The sequence below is a fragment of the Odocoileus virginianus genome, chromosome 6, assembly GCF_023699985.2.
Source record: "Odocoileus virginianus isolate 20LAN1187 ecotype Illinois chromosome 6, Ovbor_1.2, whole genome shotgun sequence".
NCBI lineage: Eukaryota > Metazoa > Chordata > Mammalia > Artiodactyla > Cervidae > Odocoileus > Odocoileus virginianus.
This window is the reverse complement of record NC_069679.1, coordinates 73,952,315-73,967,069: the sequence shown is the minus strand read 5'-3', so window position 1 is coordinate 73,967,069 and position 14,755 is coordinate 73,952,315. Positions and strand designations below refer to the sequence as shown.

Here is a 14,755-nt window from a genome sequence, read left to right as displayed (position 1 = left end):
CCACTTGGCGCTAAAGGGAAAAGATTGAAAATGATTAGGAAACTGAAAATTGGGACTTTAAATATTCATTTACACCAGAAACCAGGACATATTAAGAAATTACGCTTTTATAGACATGAAAGAACAAAAAACTTGGATTAGTAACCAAAGTAGACTAGTTTTATGGCTTACTTTATTGGAAACCTAAGAACATTTTGGTTTTTAAACAGTTATTTCATGAAAAATAGATACTATTCACTCTTTGGATCCAGCCTACATAACTCAAAGCCTCTAAGCCTCGTTCATCCCAATGTCTGTGCTGGGAATGCCTTCCCCACTTTCTCTGTTCACCTAATCCCACTCTCTATAGCCCAGCTCCTCTCACCACCTCCCTGGAGCCTCCCCAGTTCCTGCAGCCCACAGAGATGCATTGCTCCAGACTGTAGCACCTGCTGTATAGTCATTTGTTGAAGATCTTTTTAACGGACATAAAGGCAGCTTTTACAATCAGAATTAGATATTTTTTAAGGACTAAAGAACCTATACACCAAATGAACATTTCCACATTTATATGTATAAATTTGTAATTTGGGATCCCCAAGGAAAATATAGAAAAAGAGCCCCTTTACCTTTCCTTTTGTGTTCTGACTGTACACCGTGTAGCATGCCTGGTTATAACTCCCCAACCAAGCACTGAACCTGTGACCCACACACTGGCCCTTTATATTTCCTATTGCAAAGACTGGCGTGCAAAACAAGGATGCCTGGACAGTTTCTAGCTCCAATGTCCAGGATTGCAAACCATGAATACTTTAATACAGCCTGGGGATCTGAGCAGATCTAGCAGATGTGCATGGAGAGACATCTTGGGATCAAGTCAACATCCTAGATGATTTAAGACCTTCGAACTTACAAAACTTTAGAAATGTAAGCCTGTTCCTCCAAGTGCGAACAAGACTGACTTTAAGATTCCTAAAGTATAAAACAAGTGTTTCATAGGCATGAGCTGATGGAACATTAACAATCAAAACTCAACAGTAGGAGTTTAAAAGTAAGAGGAGCAAACGTCCATCAGTTTGAACTGGGGTGAGATTACACCTGTATTTTCACTAACCTCTATGAGAAATTTAGCATTTCTCTATTGCAAATACAGGCAACAAACCACAGTACTACTAGCATTACCTGCCCCTTTGACTCTATCTGAATGACAGATTTTTTTGTACCATATGACAGTTGTTGCAGACATCTCAAAATAACATTGATATTTATCACTACTTCCAAGTTATGGCAGTTACTAAAATTGCCACTAGATCCCTTGTGATTACAGTCTTCTCATCTGGTATAATGAGTAAGGACCACAATCTGGCAAGCCTCTACCCTCAAGCAATCATTCAGTTACCAAATGGTGAAGGCTCACAGTGGTGGTCCCCAGGTAACTATGATGTGCCTTTGTATTCTCCACTTACAAGTGTTAATCAGACACAACCCAAGGACCAGGATCTTATGCAAACTAAATAAAAACAGTCCTCATGTCGACGTCTTTAGAAAATAAAATTTAGGTTTCACCTTCTAAATGAATGATCTTGCTAGATATATTAACAAATTCCCCATATATTCATTCATTAAGTTAGTCATTCAGACAGCAAGTATTTATTGAGTACCTACTAAAATAAAATTAGTTTGAGTCATCTAAAATAAAATGAAATTATGTTGAGTCATCTAAAGTTCTCAATATTTTGACTGTGTTTGACTTACCTAAATAGCAATTTCAAACAGTTCAATCTAATACTTGTTGGGCCCAACCTATAAGCCCACTAATAAAAAGGACAGTCACGAAGTAAAAGAAGATCTTGAATCAGAAAGATGGATGCCTGAAGAAGAAGTTAAATTTTTGGAGAAATAGCTAAGAGGCAGCACACAGAAAAAGTCACAAAAAGGCAAAGTGCCCAGAGGGAATTATCCATTTAATTATCCTGAATGAGAATGACCCAAATACATTAATAATAACAAATCTCTATTATTTTCTATGACCTAACAGTGATGAAAAGCCTTTCCCCAAAGCTTTACTAATGCTTCAGTAATTTTTTCTAATTAAACAATACAATCTTCTGTTGTATTATAAGAAATATACTTTAAAATCAATATTAAATCCAGCAAGAATAATGCCTTAACACTTGTATGTCACTTTATAATTTAAAGGTAATTTTATACACATTATTCTACTTGATTCAGCCTGGCAGATACTATCCCCACTTTTCAGATGACATAGCACATGAATCCTAGTGGACTTACATAGAACCTTAAACTAATTTTTAAGTCAGATTCTCTCTTTACTCTCTGTGTCATGTAATATATTAAAGACGGCAAAATATCTAAGAGTTCCAAAATCGTGGAAATCTAGGTCAAAATCTCAACCTATCACTTAATCTCTATGCGTCCCTAAGGAAGTTCTTTAATATCTGTGGGACTGAGCTTAATTAAGTGGAAATAATAACATCTTCAGTTGTTACTGTTAAATGGGATATGGCAGTTAAAGCCCTTACCATCACCTATAGCAGCTACACTTAGCACTATCTTCATTTATATTCTTGTGAGAATCCAGCAATTAAGAAACCTGACTCATCTAAAAGAACTTGAGAAAGCCATGTGTCTCAATAGACAGCACAGGCTATAGAATTCTAATGGCCTGTCCCACACTTACTCAAACAACTTATCATTATCATCACTCTATCATCCTAAAGGCTTTGGAGAAAATAACCAATGTCACAGAGTTGGGAGACCTACTTTTCTTAGGTATCTAAAAATTTCAAAATCTCCTATGTAAGGAGCTCTGATCAAGACTTGATTAAGAGCTACCTGTACCATCTAGGGCTGATGTTCACTCATGAGCCCAGAAACAGAGCCTTATCTCATTTCACATAGCTGATGGTCACACCAAAAAAAGATCCCAAATTAGACCATGTATGGAGGCTAAAACCAGAGTCAGATAACACCAAAGGAAGGACACTGGGTAAAAGAGGATAGGAGTAAAATAAAAGAGAACTAACTTCCAACCTGAAGGCAAAGGGTCAAAAGCAGGCTTGCTGTTACTTACTCCTGGCTTACCACCTCCTCATCCTCTGAGGATGATGCTGTTTCCTCCAGGTCCCGGGCCATCACAACTGGCATTTCCTTTAGAGTTTGTCATGCAGTCAGCAGACGGGGGCCTCAGAGACCTTTCCTTGCACATTCACTGGATCAAACAATTTGGGTGGCACAGATTCCTGCAAGAGAGACAAAGGATCTGAAACGTAACACAGCTGTCTTTTTGTTCATTATTGATGGTGATCTTTTATGTAATTAAAATGGATATTTATCTAAACAGGGTTCAGCCTCTAGAAGCTTACCTTTTTTTACAGTGCCTCACATATGGCACAATGATCGAGATTTTTTTTTTTAAAACATACTATCTGTCCTCTGTGTATTTGAAGAGCAGCTATTAAGTTTCTTGTGTTTCTTTTACATACTAAATCTAATGTGCACCAAAATGATAGGCTTATTTAACTTTTAGGAAAATCTGAGATAACGCGGCTGATTGCCTAAAAAACATAGGTTTCTTGCTAGCAAAACCTGATATGAGCTAAAATGAAAAACGCAAGTTGTAAGATCATTCCAAATATTTCTTTAGACTCTATGACAAGCATAGGTAAAATAAGATCATGATTCCACTGAAATAAATACAAGCAAAAAATGAATATATTCTGCTGAATCAAGGTTATAAATAGCTGGAGGGGGCAGGGGAAACTGTCCTTTCAAAAGCTCTCAAAAATTATTCTTCCTTACTGAAAATCACAAACTATGATCCGAATATCAAATAGAAATTAAAATTAGCCTATTTCTAATTAAAATACTTTAATAAAGAAAAAGTACATTTCATTGTGTTTGAGGATGGACTAGAAATAACAGATAAGAAAATGTTTGAATGACCATAATCCTATTACTCAAAGATTACTATTCAATGTTTCCAAACCTTATTTTTCTGTGTGTTAACATATGTGATAACCTAAATGGGGGCGAGGAAAGCCAGTTCCTACAAGGATCCCCTACACATGTTCAGCGATATGGGCAGTATGGAACAATCTCAAGGCTTTCTTCTGAGTATCCCCGACAGGATTTCTCAGGATTTCCCCAAATGTTGGGAAGTCCCTTAAATTCATACAAAAGAAACTAAACCTCCAAGCGACGAACGGATGCCAACCTGTCCTAGGCTGCGAGCTGGGCAGGAAGAGACGGGGCGATCGGAAGGTTGAGGGCAATGGCCCGAGGAGTGTCCTCTCCCTACAGGGATCAGGCTCTCAGATCCACCCATGGCTCAGCCCATCCCAGGGAGGTCCTCAGATGCTCCCCACGGAAAGGACGCGGGGAGCCGCAGCCGCTGCGATTCAGCCCAGCGCGCCCGGAAGCCAACAGCTGTTCCCGGACAAGGAGAGGGAAGCGCAAGGGCCGGCGCCCGCCCGGACTCGGGGGCGCCCCTCTCTCCGGGGAGTAGGGCGCGGGCGCAGGCCTTTACCTGTTTCATCTTCCCATCGCTCGGGGCGGGCAGGCGGGGACAGCGAGCGCTCTGCGCCTACCTCCCTCCTCCTTCCCCAGCCGGGCTCAAGGCCGCAGCCGAAGGCGGCTTCCCCCGTTACTACAACAACCAACCAGCAACCGCCCGCTCGGGCCCACTGCGCAGGCGCCCGCGCCCTGGCGCGGAGGACGCTTGGCTTCAGGCACGTACAATTGTCGTCATCGCCGCGCCGAGTGGGCACAGGGCTCTGCTCTCCACGGAAGTCTTGACTTCCTTTTCCCTCTCTTTCCCCCTCCGCCGCAAAAAGATTGACTCCGAGCCTGGAGTTGTTTCGCTGTGCTCAACAGGAAGGTTCACTGCAAGGGCGGTGTGCTGGGGGTGAGGTTTGCTGAGCGGCAACCGCTGATTGGCAGTAAAGGGCTTCACGCCCCATCGCCTGCTCGAGCATAACCTAAACAGCCAATCAGAACGAGGACTGATGGCAACAAACCAATCCTGGAGCCGGGCTGAGAGTGGGGGCGGGGACAAGTGGCTCAGGCAGACTCAGGTCTGGAGCTGTGCCGGGGCAGCATTTGCTGCTGCTACTGCTGTGCTGACAGTGCTGGCGCCAGGTAGGGTGAATGTCGGGGGTGTGGGGAGAGGCGGATCTGTGTGGCTTCTAATGGAGAGGATCCGCACAGCCTGAAGCAATGGAGATGGGGCAGAAGGAAGATACCCGGGAGGCAACCTTGTGGGGGGAAAAGATTTCAGGGACCAAGAGAAGAGGGAGCTGGGAAAATGAAGAAAGCTTGGTAGGTACAGAACAGGTGAATCGATGAACGAATGGGGTCCACTCTGAGCGTGGCACAATACGAGGAACCTTTGCTTTCTAAAGTAATGCTTATAGTAACTCTTGGAATAGGTCATTTTAATCTCCATTTTACAGGTAAGGAAACCTAAGCTGTAAAGTGTAAATTACTTCCCCACGGTCACAGCTACTGAAAAGTGAGACCAGGAAAGGAAACTCTCTCTCCCGACTCTACTAAACCACACCTTTGCTGGCCTGGGCCTGGGTAAATTTTGAGAACAGATGTTGGATACTCTCACAGGCCCTCAAAAGCTTTGAGGAAGTCGTGCTGAGGGACTGGCAGAGCAGTTTGGAAGAGTGCTCTGGCTCTGCCTTCATCATCTATCTTCTGGAGTTTCTGAGAATTTCTGTGAAATGGTCATAAGTTTTCTCAAAGAAGGAGGTCATCCATACAGCTTTTCTGACCCTGAGAGCCTAAGTCTCCTAGTGAGGCACGGTGAGAAATCAATATGGTAGGGGAAGTGGAGGGTGTGTATCTTGGTCCATGCTGCAGCTGCTTGTGATTCCGTTAGAGCTTCATTCTCTCTGGACTTTGACAGAGTCCAGTTTTGTGACCCATTTGCACTGAGGGGTTCATCCACTGACCCTTCTATCTCTGGAACTTGCTGTGTTTTTTGGTGCATCACACTTCTGCCTTTACTGACTTTAATATTTATTTCAGCTGAGTAATGTAGGACCATGCCAAAAGGCCTACTGTCAAAGTGACAAAGGAAACCTGATAATTTATCGCCACTTAAGGCTCAAGATATTAACCAGACAATCGATAAACCATGGGTCACATACCAAAGATGAGAAGAAGCAATTCCATGATTAGATTTTTATCTACATGGTTTTTATCTAAACCAAGATGATTGAAATCTGTGCTCAGCAAGGGTTGATTTAACATTTTGTTCAGTTTTTTAAATAAAAAGTACATAGCCTGATGGTATTTTCTATACCACTTGAAGACAGGTGGCTATGGTTTGCTTATCTCTCACAGAAATGGAAACTTCATCAAAATATGCTCAGTGAGACATCTTAGAGACCAATACACCATGCTTTTTCTCTTTACTGTTTCATCCATAGACTGTGTAACCTTAAGCAAGTCACTTAACATCTCTATGCCAGCCCTCATCTATAAAGTGGAAATATTAACAGTGTCTCCCGACCTTGTTTAAGGATTAAATGAGATAATATATGATAGGTGCTTGGCACAGTGCATGGCATATACAAGTACTCAATAACTGTAGATTCTTCTGCAACCCAACACTAACATTGCTGTTTCCTTCTCCATCTAATTTTCTTACTATTTCACAAGTCACAACAATTTATTAATTTGTAACTTTTATTTTGTTCTCCTAATTTATGAAGCATGATGTTCCTGAAAACCAAAGTATAGAAAAGTTAAAGCATGTAAATAATGCCTTCAAACCATACATGCCACTCAGACATAGAAGGCTTGTCTGTGCTTGGAAGGATTGGTCACCAGTAGCCAGGCAGGTATCTATTAGTAGATTTATAATCACCTTTGAGCTACTTGCAGTACAAAAGGTTGAAATGAAACACCAAGTTACAAATAAAGATCCCAGGGGACTAATTCTAGCCAAGAGAAGAGAGTTCTGATTTAGGCTAATATTTTGGAGAAATTCCTTAGATAAACGTAAGCATGGGGCTACTTATTTCAGAGTATACTGTTGATTCACCACTATTAGTACGATGAAATATCAAGACGGATTTCTGTAAGTCTTACACCAAAGTCCATTTTATTTATTTATAGTGATGTTTGGTCACTTCCCTCTCTTCTGTTTCCTTTCTTTCCATTTTCCCACTGGGTTTGTCATTTCCACCCACTGCATTATTGAACCTTTTTACTCTGGTCAGCACACTTTGATTTAAGGTAGATATTCAAAGGCAGTGTGCCAGCCCTATGAAGGGTGCATGGAGATAGATGAGCCTCAGGTATTTGGGAGAGAAGTTTATGAAATGGCTGATGAAATAAGATTAGTACAGCCCTCATGAGTGGGACACAGGTTAACTGCAGAGCTTACGGTTGAAGCACATTAACCATCTGTTTAATGTCTTGCCCTTTGCTTTGTTTCCAAGGCAAGAAGCCCTTTCAGGTTGGAGGGGAGCCATGAGCCGATTCCTGAACATGTTACGAAGCTGGCTGGTGATGGTATCCATCGTAGCCGCAGGGAACTCGCTACAGAGCTTCCGAGACCACACCTTTCTCTATGAAAAGCTTTATACCGGCAAGCCAGACCTGGGTAAGAAAGCAAACACCTCCATCCTTTGTGGGAATGGCTTAAATGGTATACCACACTTGGGTATACATCACAATAACTGTGAAAAACTAAAACCTAACAAAGCACAGGAGGCCATTTCCCTCTCCAGACCTAATTACTGAACATTTCACCCCCCGGATGGGTCACAGAAGTTCTTCTTAGAACCTTCCCAGGTGATTCTGATGCTGCCTAAGCTAAGAAGCCTAAGGCACTAGAGGAACAGACGTGGTGGATAACACTTGGTCTTTTCTCCCCTCAAGCTTCTCTGATCACCTTTCCCTTCATTTTACGCTGCCCTCGGCAGCTGATCTGTACAAATACCATTACAAGGACAAGTGAGGAAATGAGTTCCTTGATGACTCTGCTGCCTGATAGGAAACCATGAAGAAGGTTTTCCTGTTAGCTTCTTTCAGAAATCAGGTTATGGAGCATATTGTTTATACCCTACATTGCATATGGAGAATTGCTAAGCCAAGGTCTTCTCAAACCATGACACAGACCCTGAAAAGATATCCAAAATCCCTCCAGGTTGATTTCGAAAAGAGAACTTCTGCAGGCCCCTGATGGCTTTCCCCAGTGTCCTAAGTCTCTCTGTAGAGAGTGGTTGCACATTTCAGCGTGTGCTTCCTTGCTCTGATACGTGGGGTGGCTTCAGCTGCAGCACCATTTCATAGTAGCGACAATTCTATGTCACATTTATAGGTAACCCAGATTCAGGCTCTGACCTAGCTCATTTTTCTGCAGCATCTGGTAAATAGGCTAAGCCTCACTTTGAACAAAGCTCAGGTTCAGTAGGCTTAGAGACCCTGGAAAAGTGGGTGGAAGAATTCCACTTTTCACCCTCCAGTGCTGTCCTCCGGTGGTCCAGGAACTCTATAGATTCACAGGTTTTTAGAGGTCATCTCACCTAGCCCTTTGACAGAAAAGTCCAGGGGTTTTGTGATGTGATTTGCTGAAGAGCATATAGCTGAGCAGAAGTGCGTTTGTTAGCTTGTGCATGCATGCACACACAGCCCGGAAATAGGTCCCTTGGGACCTCATGGTACTTTGCTGGGGATAGCAGGACCCTGGAGCATCCAGTAGAAGAATTTTACCTGAGGCCTACTCTGGTTAGGATTACTGAGATACTCCATTTGTATATCTCATCCTTAGTGAGATGTATATAAATAGAATAGAGATATTTCCTATCTTTCCATCAGAAGAGCTATCAAAATGCTTTATAAAGAGTGTAAAAAGAAAAAAAGTATATAGCCCTCCAGGACTGACTTCCCTGGTGGCTCAGACGGTAAAGCGTCTGCCTGCAATGCAGGAGATCTGGGTTCGATCCCTGGGTCAAGAAGATCCCCTGGAGAAGGAAATGGCAACCCACTCCAAGATTCTTGCCTCGAAAATCCTGTGGACCGAGGAGCCTGGTGGGCTACAGTCCACGGGGTCGCAAAGAGTTGGACATGACTGAGTGACTTCATTTCACTCCAGGACTAACCGTTAAATATTAGTTTGTGATATGGGATTTTTTTCTCAAAATGACTACCATCTAAAGATCTTTGGGGTTATGAATTTGGTGTTGCTGTCTGGTTTTCCAAAGGCTGAAAAATTCTTAAAGGAAAATCCTGAAAGACATTTCAGTTGTGAGTCTTGTCCCTCAAAATTTCTCTTACTCAGGAGACCAGCAAAGGAAGTATCTTTGCTTTTCACCGTAGATCAACGCCGGTACATTAAAATCAACAAGGCAAGGCTTTCGAAAATACCAGGGGGGTTTCGGCCTACCTCCAGAGTATACGATTTCACTGATCTGGTATCCAGGTCTTGGTAATTTGATAAAATTTCTTCAGTTGATTCTAATATATGTCCGGGCCAAGAAGCACTGTTATGATGGACTATGATTTAAGCTCTCTGGACAAGAAATTTAACACAGCAGTGCCAGAATGAAGCTAACAAGAGCAGAGAAGCCCTGGCTAACACCAGTACTTTGTTCCCTTCCCACACACACAGGAAACCAGCCTAGTGAGGGCTTCATTCACATAATATAGATCTGAATTCAGAAGATCCAGGGACCTGGGTCTCTTAAAGACCAGATGTGGCTCTCTAGACAGGGCTCAGTATTTCTGCGTTCTCTCCTGCATCAGCCTCACTGAAAGTGTGCTGTCCTCCTAGGCATCTTGTATTGACAGACCTCTTTCCACCGTGTTCCTCCACACTTACCCTGATTCAGACTCACTTGCTTCACCAACACCAGAGCAGCTTCCAGGCAGAGCCATAAACCACTAACCCAGGAGTTACTGCTGAAGTAGGCTGTTTGTTGGGTTTCTACTCTTGGAACTCGCCTGCCCAGCGTTGGAAGAGGAGCTGAACCAGTTCTCCTTCCGGAGTTCTTTCCATCCCTTCTAGTTCCCACGTGCAGCATCAGAGCCTGTACTTGGCCCAGCCAAGGGGATCTCAGGCTCAGTTCTCTGACTCCTCCAGTGAAGTTGGAGGAGTTTGGAGGGAACCCTGACCCACCCTTCTCAACACTCCTGATTTTTTCTTCTGCACAGTGAATGGCCTCCAAGCTCGTACCTATGGAATCTGGACGCTGCTCTCATCAGTGGTTCGCTGCCTCTGCGCCATCGACATTCACAACAAAACGTATGTAAGGGAGGGAACAGCATCTCCCTGTGTTGGCAATGGGTGCTAAGCAGAGCCATTGTGTTCCTCCCTCGGAGACTTATTTATCAGTGCCGGTACATTAAAATCAACAAGGCAAGACTTTAGAAAATACCAGGGGTCCCTGGGCCCATCTGCAGAGTGAATGATTTAAATTATCTGGTATCCAGGTCTGGGTAATTTGATAAAATTTCTTCAGTTGATTCTAATAAATGCCCAGGATCAAGAGGCAGTTATGATGGACTGTGATTCCATCATATGGCCTACGATTTGATACAGTAACCTAGGATGTGAAGATAAAAGATTACTAGGTACCATTCCTTCCAGGGCTAGAAAACATCACAGGCCTGAAGGTCTTTAAAGCTTAACAGTTCTTTGAAACAGACACAGCAGACTGGTTATGTTGTGATCCAGTGGCCTGCATCATATCCCTCTACTTCTTTACTAACGAGTCAGCCTTTCTTCTTCTAAAGAGGTAGTGTGCTTGCTCTTTTTAGAGAGGCCATGGCATGCCTATACTCACATTCCTCCTTGAGAAGCAGGGATGAACAGAAATCACGATCCATGATGTCATGAGCCCACCAGTAAACGGCTGTTTACAGAGTCATGAAGGGAAGGTCACAGAGAACCGAGCACCCCTCTGTATTCTGCCTCTTCAGAGGACTCACACAGACTGCGTGCGTGTGTGCACAGTCATATCCAACTCTTTGCGACCCCATGGACTGTTGCCCACCAGGCTCCTCTGTCAGTGGTATTTTCCAGGCAAGAATACTGGAGCGGGTTGCCATTTCCTACTCCAGGGGATCTTCCTGACCCAGGGTAGGATCAAACCTGCGTCTCTTGAGCTCCTACATTGGCAGGCAGATTGTTTACCTCTTTGCTTCCTGGGAAGCCCCTCATACAGACTGCTGCTGCTGCTATGTCACTTCAGTTGTTTCCAACTCTGTGAGATCCCATAGAGGGCAGCCCACCAGGCTCCTCTGTCCCTGGGATTCTCAGGCAAGAGTACTGGAGTGGGTTGCCATTTCCTTATCCAATGCATACATGCCTGCTAAGTTGCTTCAGTCCTATCCGACTCTGTGGGACCCTATAGACAGCAGCCCACCAGGTTCCTCTGTCCACGGGATTCTTTACGCAAGAATGCTGAAGTGGGTTGCCATTTCCTTCTCCATCATACAGACTAGTGTGGAACAATTGCAGGCAGTCTCAGCCCCTGGGCTAGATAGTGTTGTAATCGGAACTGGCCACTGGAGAGGGCTCAAGCTTTCTTCTCAACCCCAATCATCACCACAATCAGGCTGGAAAGTTTGCTCAGGTCCCGAGGTAAGGCCACCAAAAGAACTTCATACCATAATACTTTTATGTTAGCCAGACTCTCAGCATCTGGGCAAGAGAGGAGATGGTGATATTTATTGAGACCCTCTTATTATACCAGATGCTTTCCACATGACACTGATTCAGTCTCCTAGTAGCCCTGGGAAGCAGTGATTTTTGTTGCTGATTCTGTAGATCTGCGTATTAGAGACTCAATTCATTTAAACTGAGAAGACTAGGACAAGTGGGATTTGAGGGCTATTAGCACTGTGATCTCTCCAGCTTTATTTTTTCGTATTTTTGAACCTGAAACTATGGACTACTTGTTCTAGATTGACATGTATTTTTGGAAGCAGCGTGGTTTAGTGGAAACACTCTGAGGCCCAAGAATGAAAACTGGAAAATAGGCTCTGGTCTCATTTCTACTGGTAATAGCTTTGAAGCAGCAAGTTTATCATAGACCTTCTCTGCATCTCAGTCCCTTCATGTATAAAATGAGACTCGTGTATCTGTTTTTTTCTCTCAGGGTGACTGGGAGGGAGTAAGGACTGCATAATCATTTTAATGACCTTTACCACGTTGAAGAATTACTGACAAGTAGAAAGGGTGTATCTTTTGTTTGTTGTGCTTGGGGGATGAACAGGGACAGCTGAGACTTATCTTTACCTCTCTTACCCATTCACTTCCCCTTCACCCAACACAGGACAGCTGGAAATGCTGACTTCTATTTCCAGCTTTTATTTAAAGCCTGGATTTTTTAACCGTGTGCTTCTGATATGCTCTCTGAATATATTCCCTCCCTAACCAGAAACTTGAAATCAATTCCCAGCTTTCTCACTTTCTGAAACAGTCTGCATTCTGCCTATTTAATTGGTATTTCTGTAAATAAGCCAACTTTCACTTGAAAGAAAAAAGACATCCAGGAAGCTTTAGCTGAAATCTGTAATATTTTATTTCTTAGAAAAAAAGTATCTGAAGCAAAAATGTCAAGATACTGAGATTTGATGGAGTAGGGTATTGGTTGTATAGGGTTAAATTCTATTATGAATGATTTTTTGTATGTTTGAAGTATTTCATAATTTTTAAATTTCATAGTTAAAGAAGATACCAGCTATCAAAGTGGTCCATCTTCCTATAACTTCCGTCTTCTCCACCTCCTTGTCAAAACTGAGGAACAAGTTCTCTTTCTGTGAGGTTGTCACTGTGTCCTCCATCTGACCATTTTGCTAGGTTAAGATGCAAAGTATCTTAAGATGCAGCCCATGTTGCAAAATCATCTAAAAGTCCCAGAAAGGCCCCTGCTACCCATTCCACATTCATGCCCTTCATTCGGTGGCATCCATCAGATGAGCACTGACCAGCCCCTGGCCAGACACATGCAAAGCGGGCTTGGACTAGTGTCAAGTCAGTTGGAGTAAGTAAAATACATAAGTGTGATTGATCCAAAATTGTCTACACTACCTAGGATTGCCATACTCCAGACTCTGCTATTACTGGCTTCACCACCTGGCTAAGACTTGCAAAGCCACTCTGGATGGCTGGGTCATTCTCCTCTCAATTTAGCAGTTGAAGGCTTCGGTTTTGCCCTAGAGGTGAATAAATTTGATGTGATCTAGCAACTGCCAGCTGTGAGGTCTCACAGAGTTGGACACAACTAATGCAACTTAGCAGCAGCAGCCAGGTCTTTCTCAGGACCAAGTCTCCTTTTTCTTTAGCCTAGTCATTTCCTGGGTTTTGATTTGTGTGTTTCAAGTCTGACTACTTCCTCTGCACTGAATAAGTTGTACCTACAGTCCCGTTTCTGTCTGCTCCCCCATAGGCTCTACTACATCACTCTCTGGACATTCTTCCTCGCAATGGGGCACTTCCTCTGTGAGTTGTTTGTATTTGGGACTGCGGCTCCCACGATTGGTGTCATGGCACCCCTCATGGTGGCAAGTAAGTACTCAGTGACTCTGGAACTCCCACAGGAGCCATCCCAACCCGAAGGACAAGCCTTATACAAGCAATATAAGAAAGCACGGTGCTTGTGTCAGCCACTAATCCTGTCTGTCTGTATTTAAGGTATCTCGATCCTGGGCATGCTAGTGGGGCTCCAGCACCTAGAAGCAGAACCAGGATCCAGACAGAAGAAGAGAAACTGAGGCCAACATCACCATGTCCAAGACATCACCTCCCGCCTTTGCTCACCTCTTCCTTCTCTATGCCCTTCAGTTTCATTTCTGCTCCATCATCCACTTTTAGCCTTTCACATTTGGGGTTTTTTTTTCTTTAATTAAAAATTTTTTAACATATCATGTGCATACAGAAAGTCAGTGCCATTGAAATGTATGTAAAGAATCAAATTCTCCAAGCCAGGCTTAAGCAATACGTGAACTGTGAACTTCCAGATGTTCAAGTTGGTTTTAGAAAAGGCAGAGATCAAATTGCCAATATCTGCTGGATCATCGAAAAAGCAAGAGAGTTCCGGGAAATCATCTATTTCTGCATTATTGACTATGCCAAAGCGTTTGACTTTGTGGATCACAATAAACTGTGGAAAATTCTGAAAGAGATAGGAATACCAGACCACCTGACCTGCCTCTTGAGAAACCTGTATGCAGGTCAGGAAGCAACAGTTAGAACTGGACATGGAACAACAGACTGGTTCCAAATAGGAAAAGGAGTACGTCAAGGCTGTATATTGTCACCCTGCTTATTTAACTTATATGCAGAGTACATCATGAGAAACGCTGGGCTGGAAGAAGCACAGGCTGGAATCAAGATTGCCAGGAGAAATATCAATAACCTCAGATATGCAGATGACACCACCCTTATGGCAGAAAGTGAAGAGGAACTAAAGAGCGTCTTGATCAAAATGAAAGAAGAGAGTGAAAAAGTTGGCTTAAAGCTCAACATTCAGAAAAACAAAGATCATGGCATCTGGTCCCATCACATCATGACAAATAGATGGGGAAACAGTGACTTTATTTTTCTGGGCTCCAAAATCACTGCAGATGGTGATTGCAGCCAGGAAATTAAAAGACGCTTACTCCTTGGAAGGAAAGTTATGACCAACCTAGATAGCATATTAAAAAGCGGAGACATTACTTTGTCAACAAAGGTCTGTCTAGTTAAGGCTATTGTTTTTCCAGTGGTCATGTATGGATGTGAGAGTTG

At 43.1% G+C, this 14,755-nt stretch overlaps 2 protein-coding genes across 15 annotated transcripts in view; one reads left to right on the top strand and one right to left on the bottom strand.

Annotated features, from left to right (window-relative positions):
• TTLL5 (tubulin tyrosine ligase like 5) overlaps positions 1-4,827 on the bottom strand; it is a 315,511-nt gene extending 310,684 nt beyond the window's left edge. For 11 of the 13 annotated variants that reach the window (XM_020875763.2, XM_020875766.2, XM_070469662.1 and 8 more), the window contains exons 1-2: positions 4,529-4,618; positions 3,074-3,242 (exon numbers count right to left, since the gene is read on the bottom strand). In XM_020875763.2, coding sequence (XP_020731422.2) covers positions 3,074-3,147 — 74 coding nt within the window. In that variant the 5' untranslated portion in view covers positions 3,148-3,242; positions 4,529-4,618. Of the gene's footprint in view, positions 1-3,073; positions 3,243-4,216; positions 4,306-4,528; positions 4,619-4,738 lie in introns of those variants that run through there. The other 2 variants (XM_020875764.2, XM_020875765.2) reach the window with 2 other exon arrangements.
• A 125-nt stretch (positions 4,828-4,952) lies between these two features.
• Positions 4,953-13,907, top strand: ERG28 (ergosterol biosynthesis 28 homolog). Of its 2 annotated transcripts, none has more exons than XM_020875775.2 (5): positions 4,953-5,139; positions 7,458-7,621; positions 10,174-10,264; positions 13,416-13,534; positions 13,661-13,907. In XM_020875775.2, exons 2-5 carry the CDS (start codon positions 7,489-7,491, stop codon positions 13,738-13,740), a joined length of 423 nt encoding a protein of 140 aa, XP_020731434.1. In that variant the 5' UTR covers positions 4,953-5,139; positions 7,458-7,488; the 3' UTR covers positions 13,741-13,907. The 2 variants fall into 2 exon arrangements, with proteins under 2 accessions (XP_020731434.1, XP_020731435.1); XM_020875776.2 differs by lacking the exon at positions 4,953-5,139 and adding an exon at positions 5,652-5,811.
• The last annotated feature ends 848 nt before the right edge of the window (positions 13,908-14,755 follow it).

Excerpts from the sequence above, each read along its gene's own strand:
- ERG28 (XM_020875775.2), top strand. The coding sequence starts at position 7,489 with ATGAGCCGATTCCTGAACATGTTACGAAGCTGGCTGGTGATGGTATCC. Across the intron at positions 7,622-10,173 it reads TACCGGCAAGCCAGACCTGG|TGAATGGCCTCCAAGCTCGT; the intron begins GTAAGAAAGCAA and ends TCTTCTGCACAG. Across the intron at positions 13,535-13,660 it reads GGCACCCCTCATGGTGGCAA|GTATCTCGATCCTGGGCATG; the intron begins GTAAGTACTCAG and ends TCTGTATTTAAG.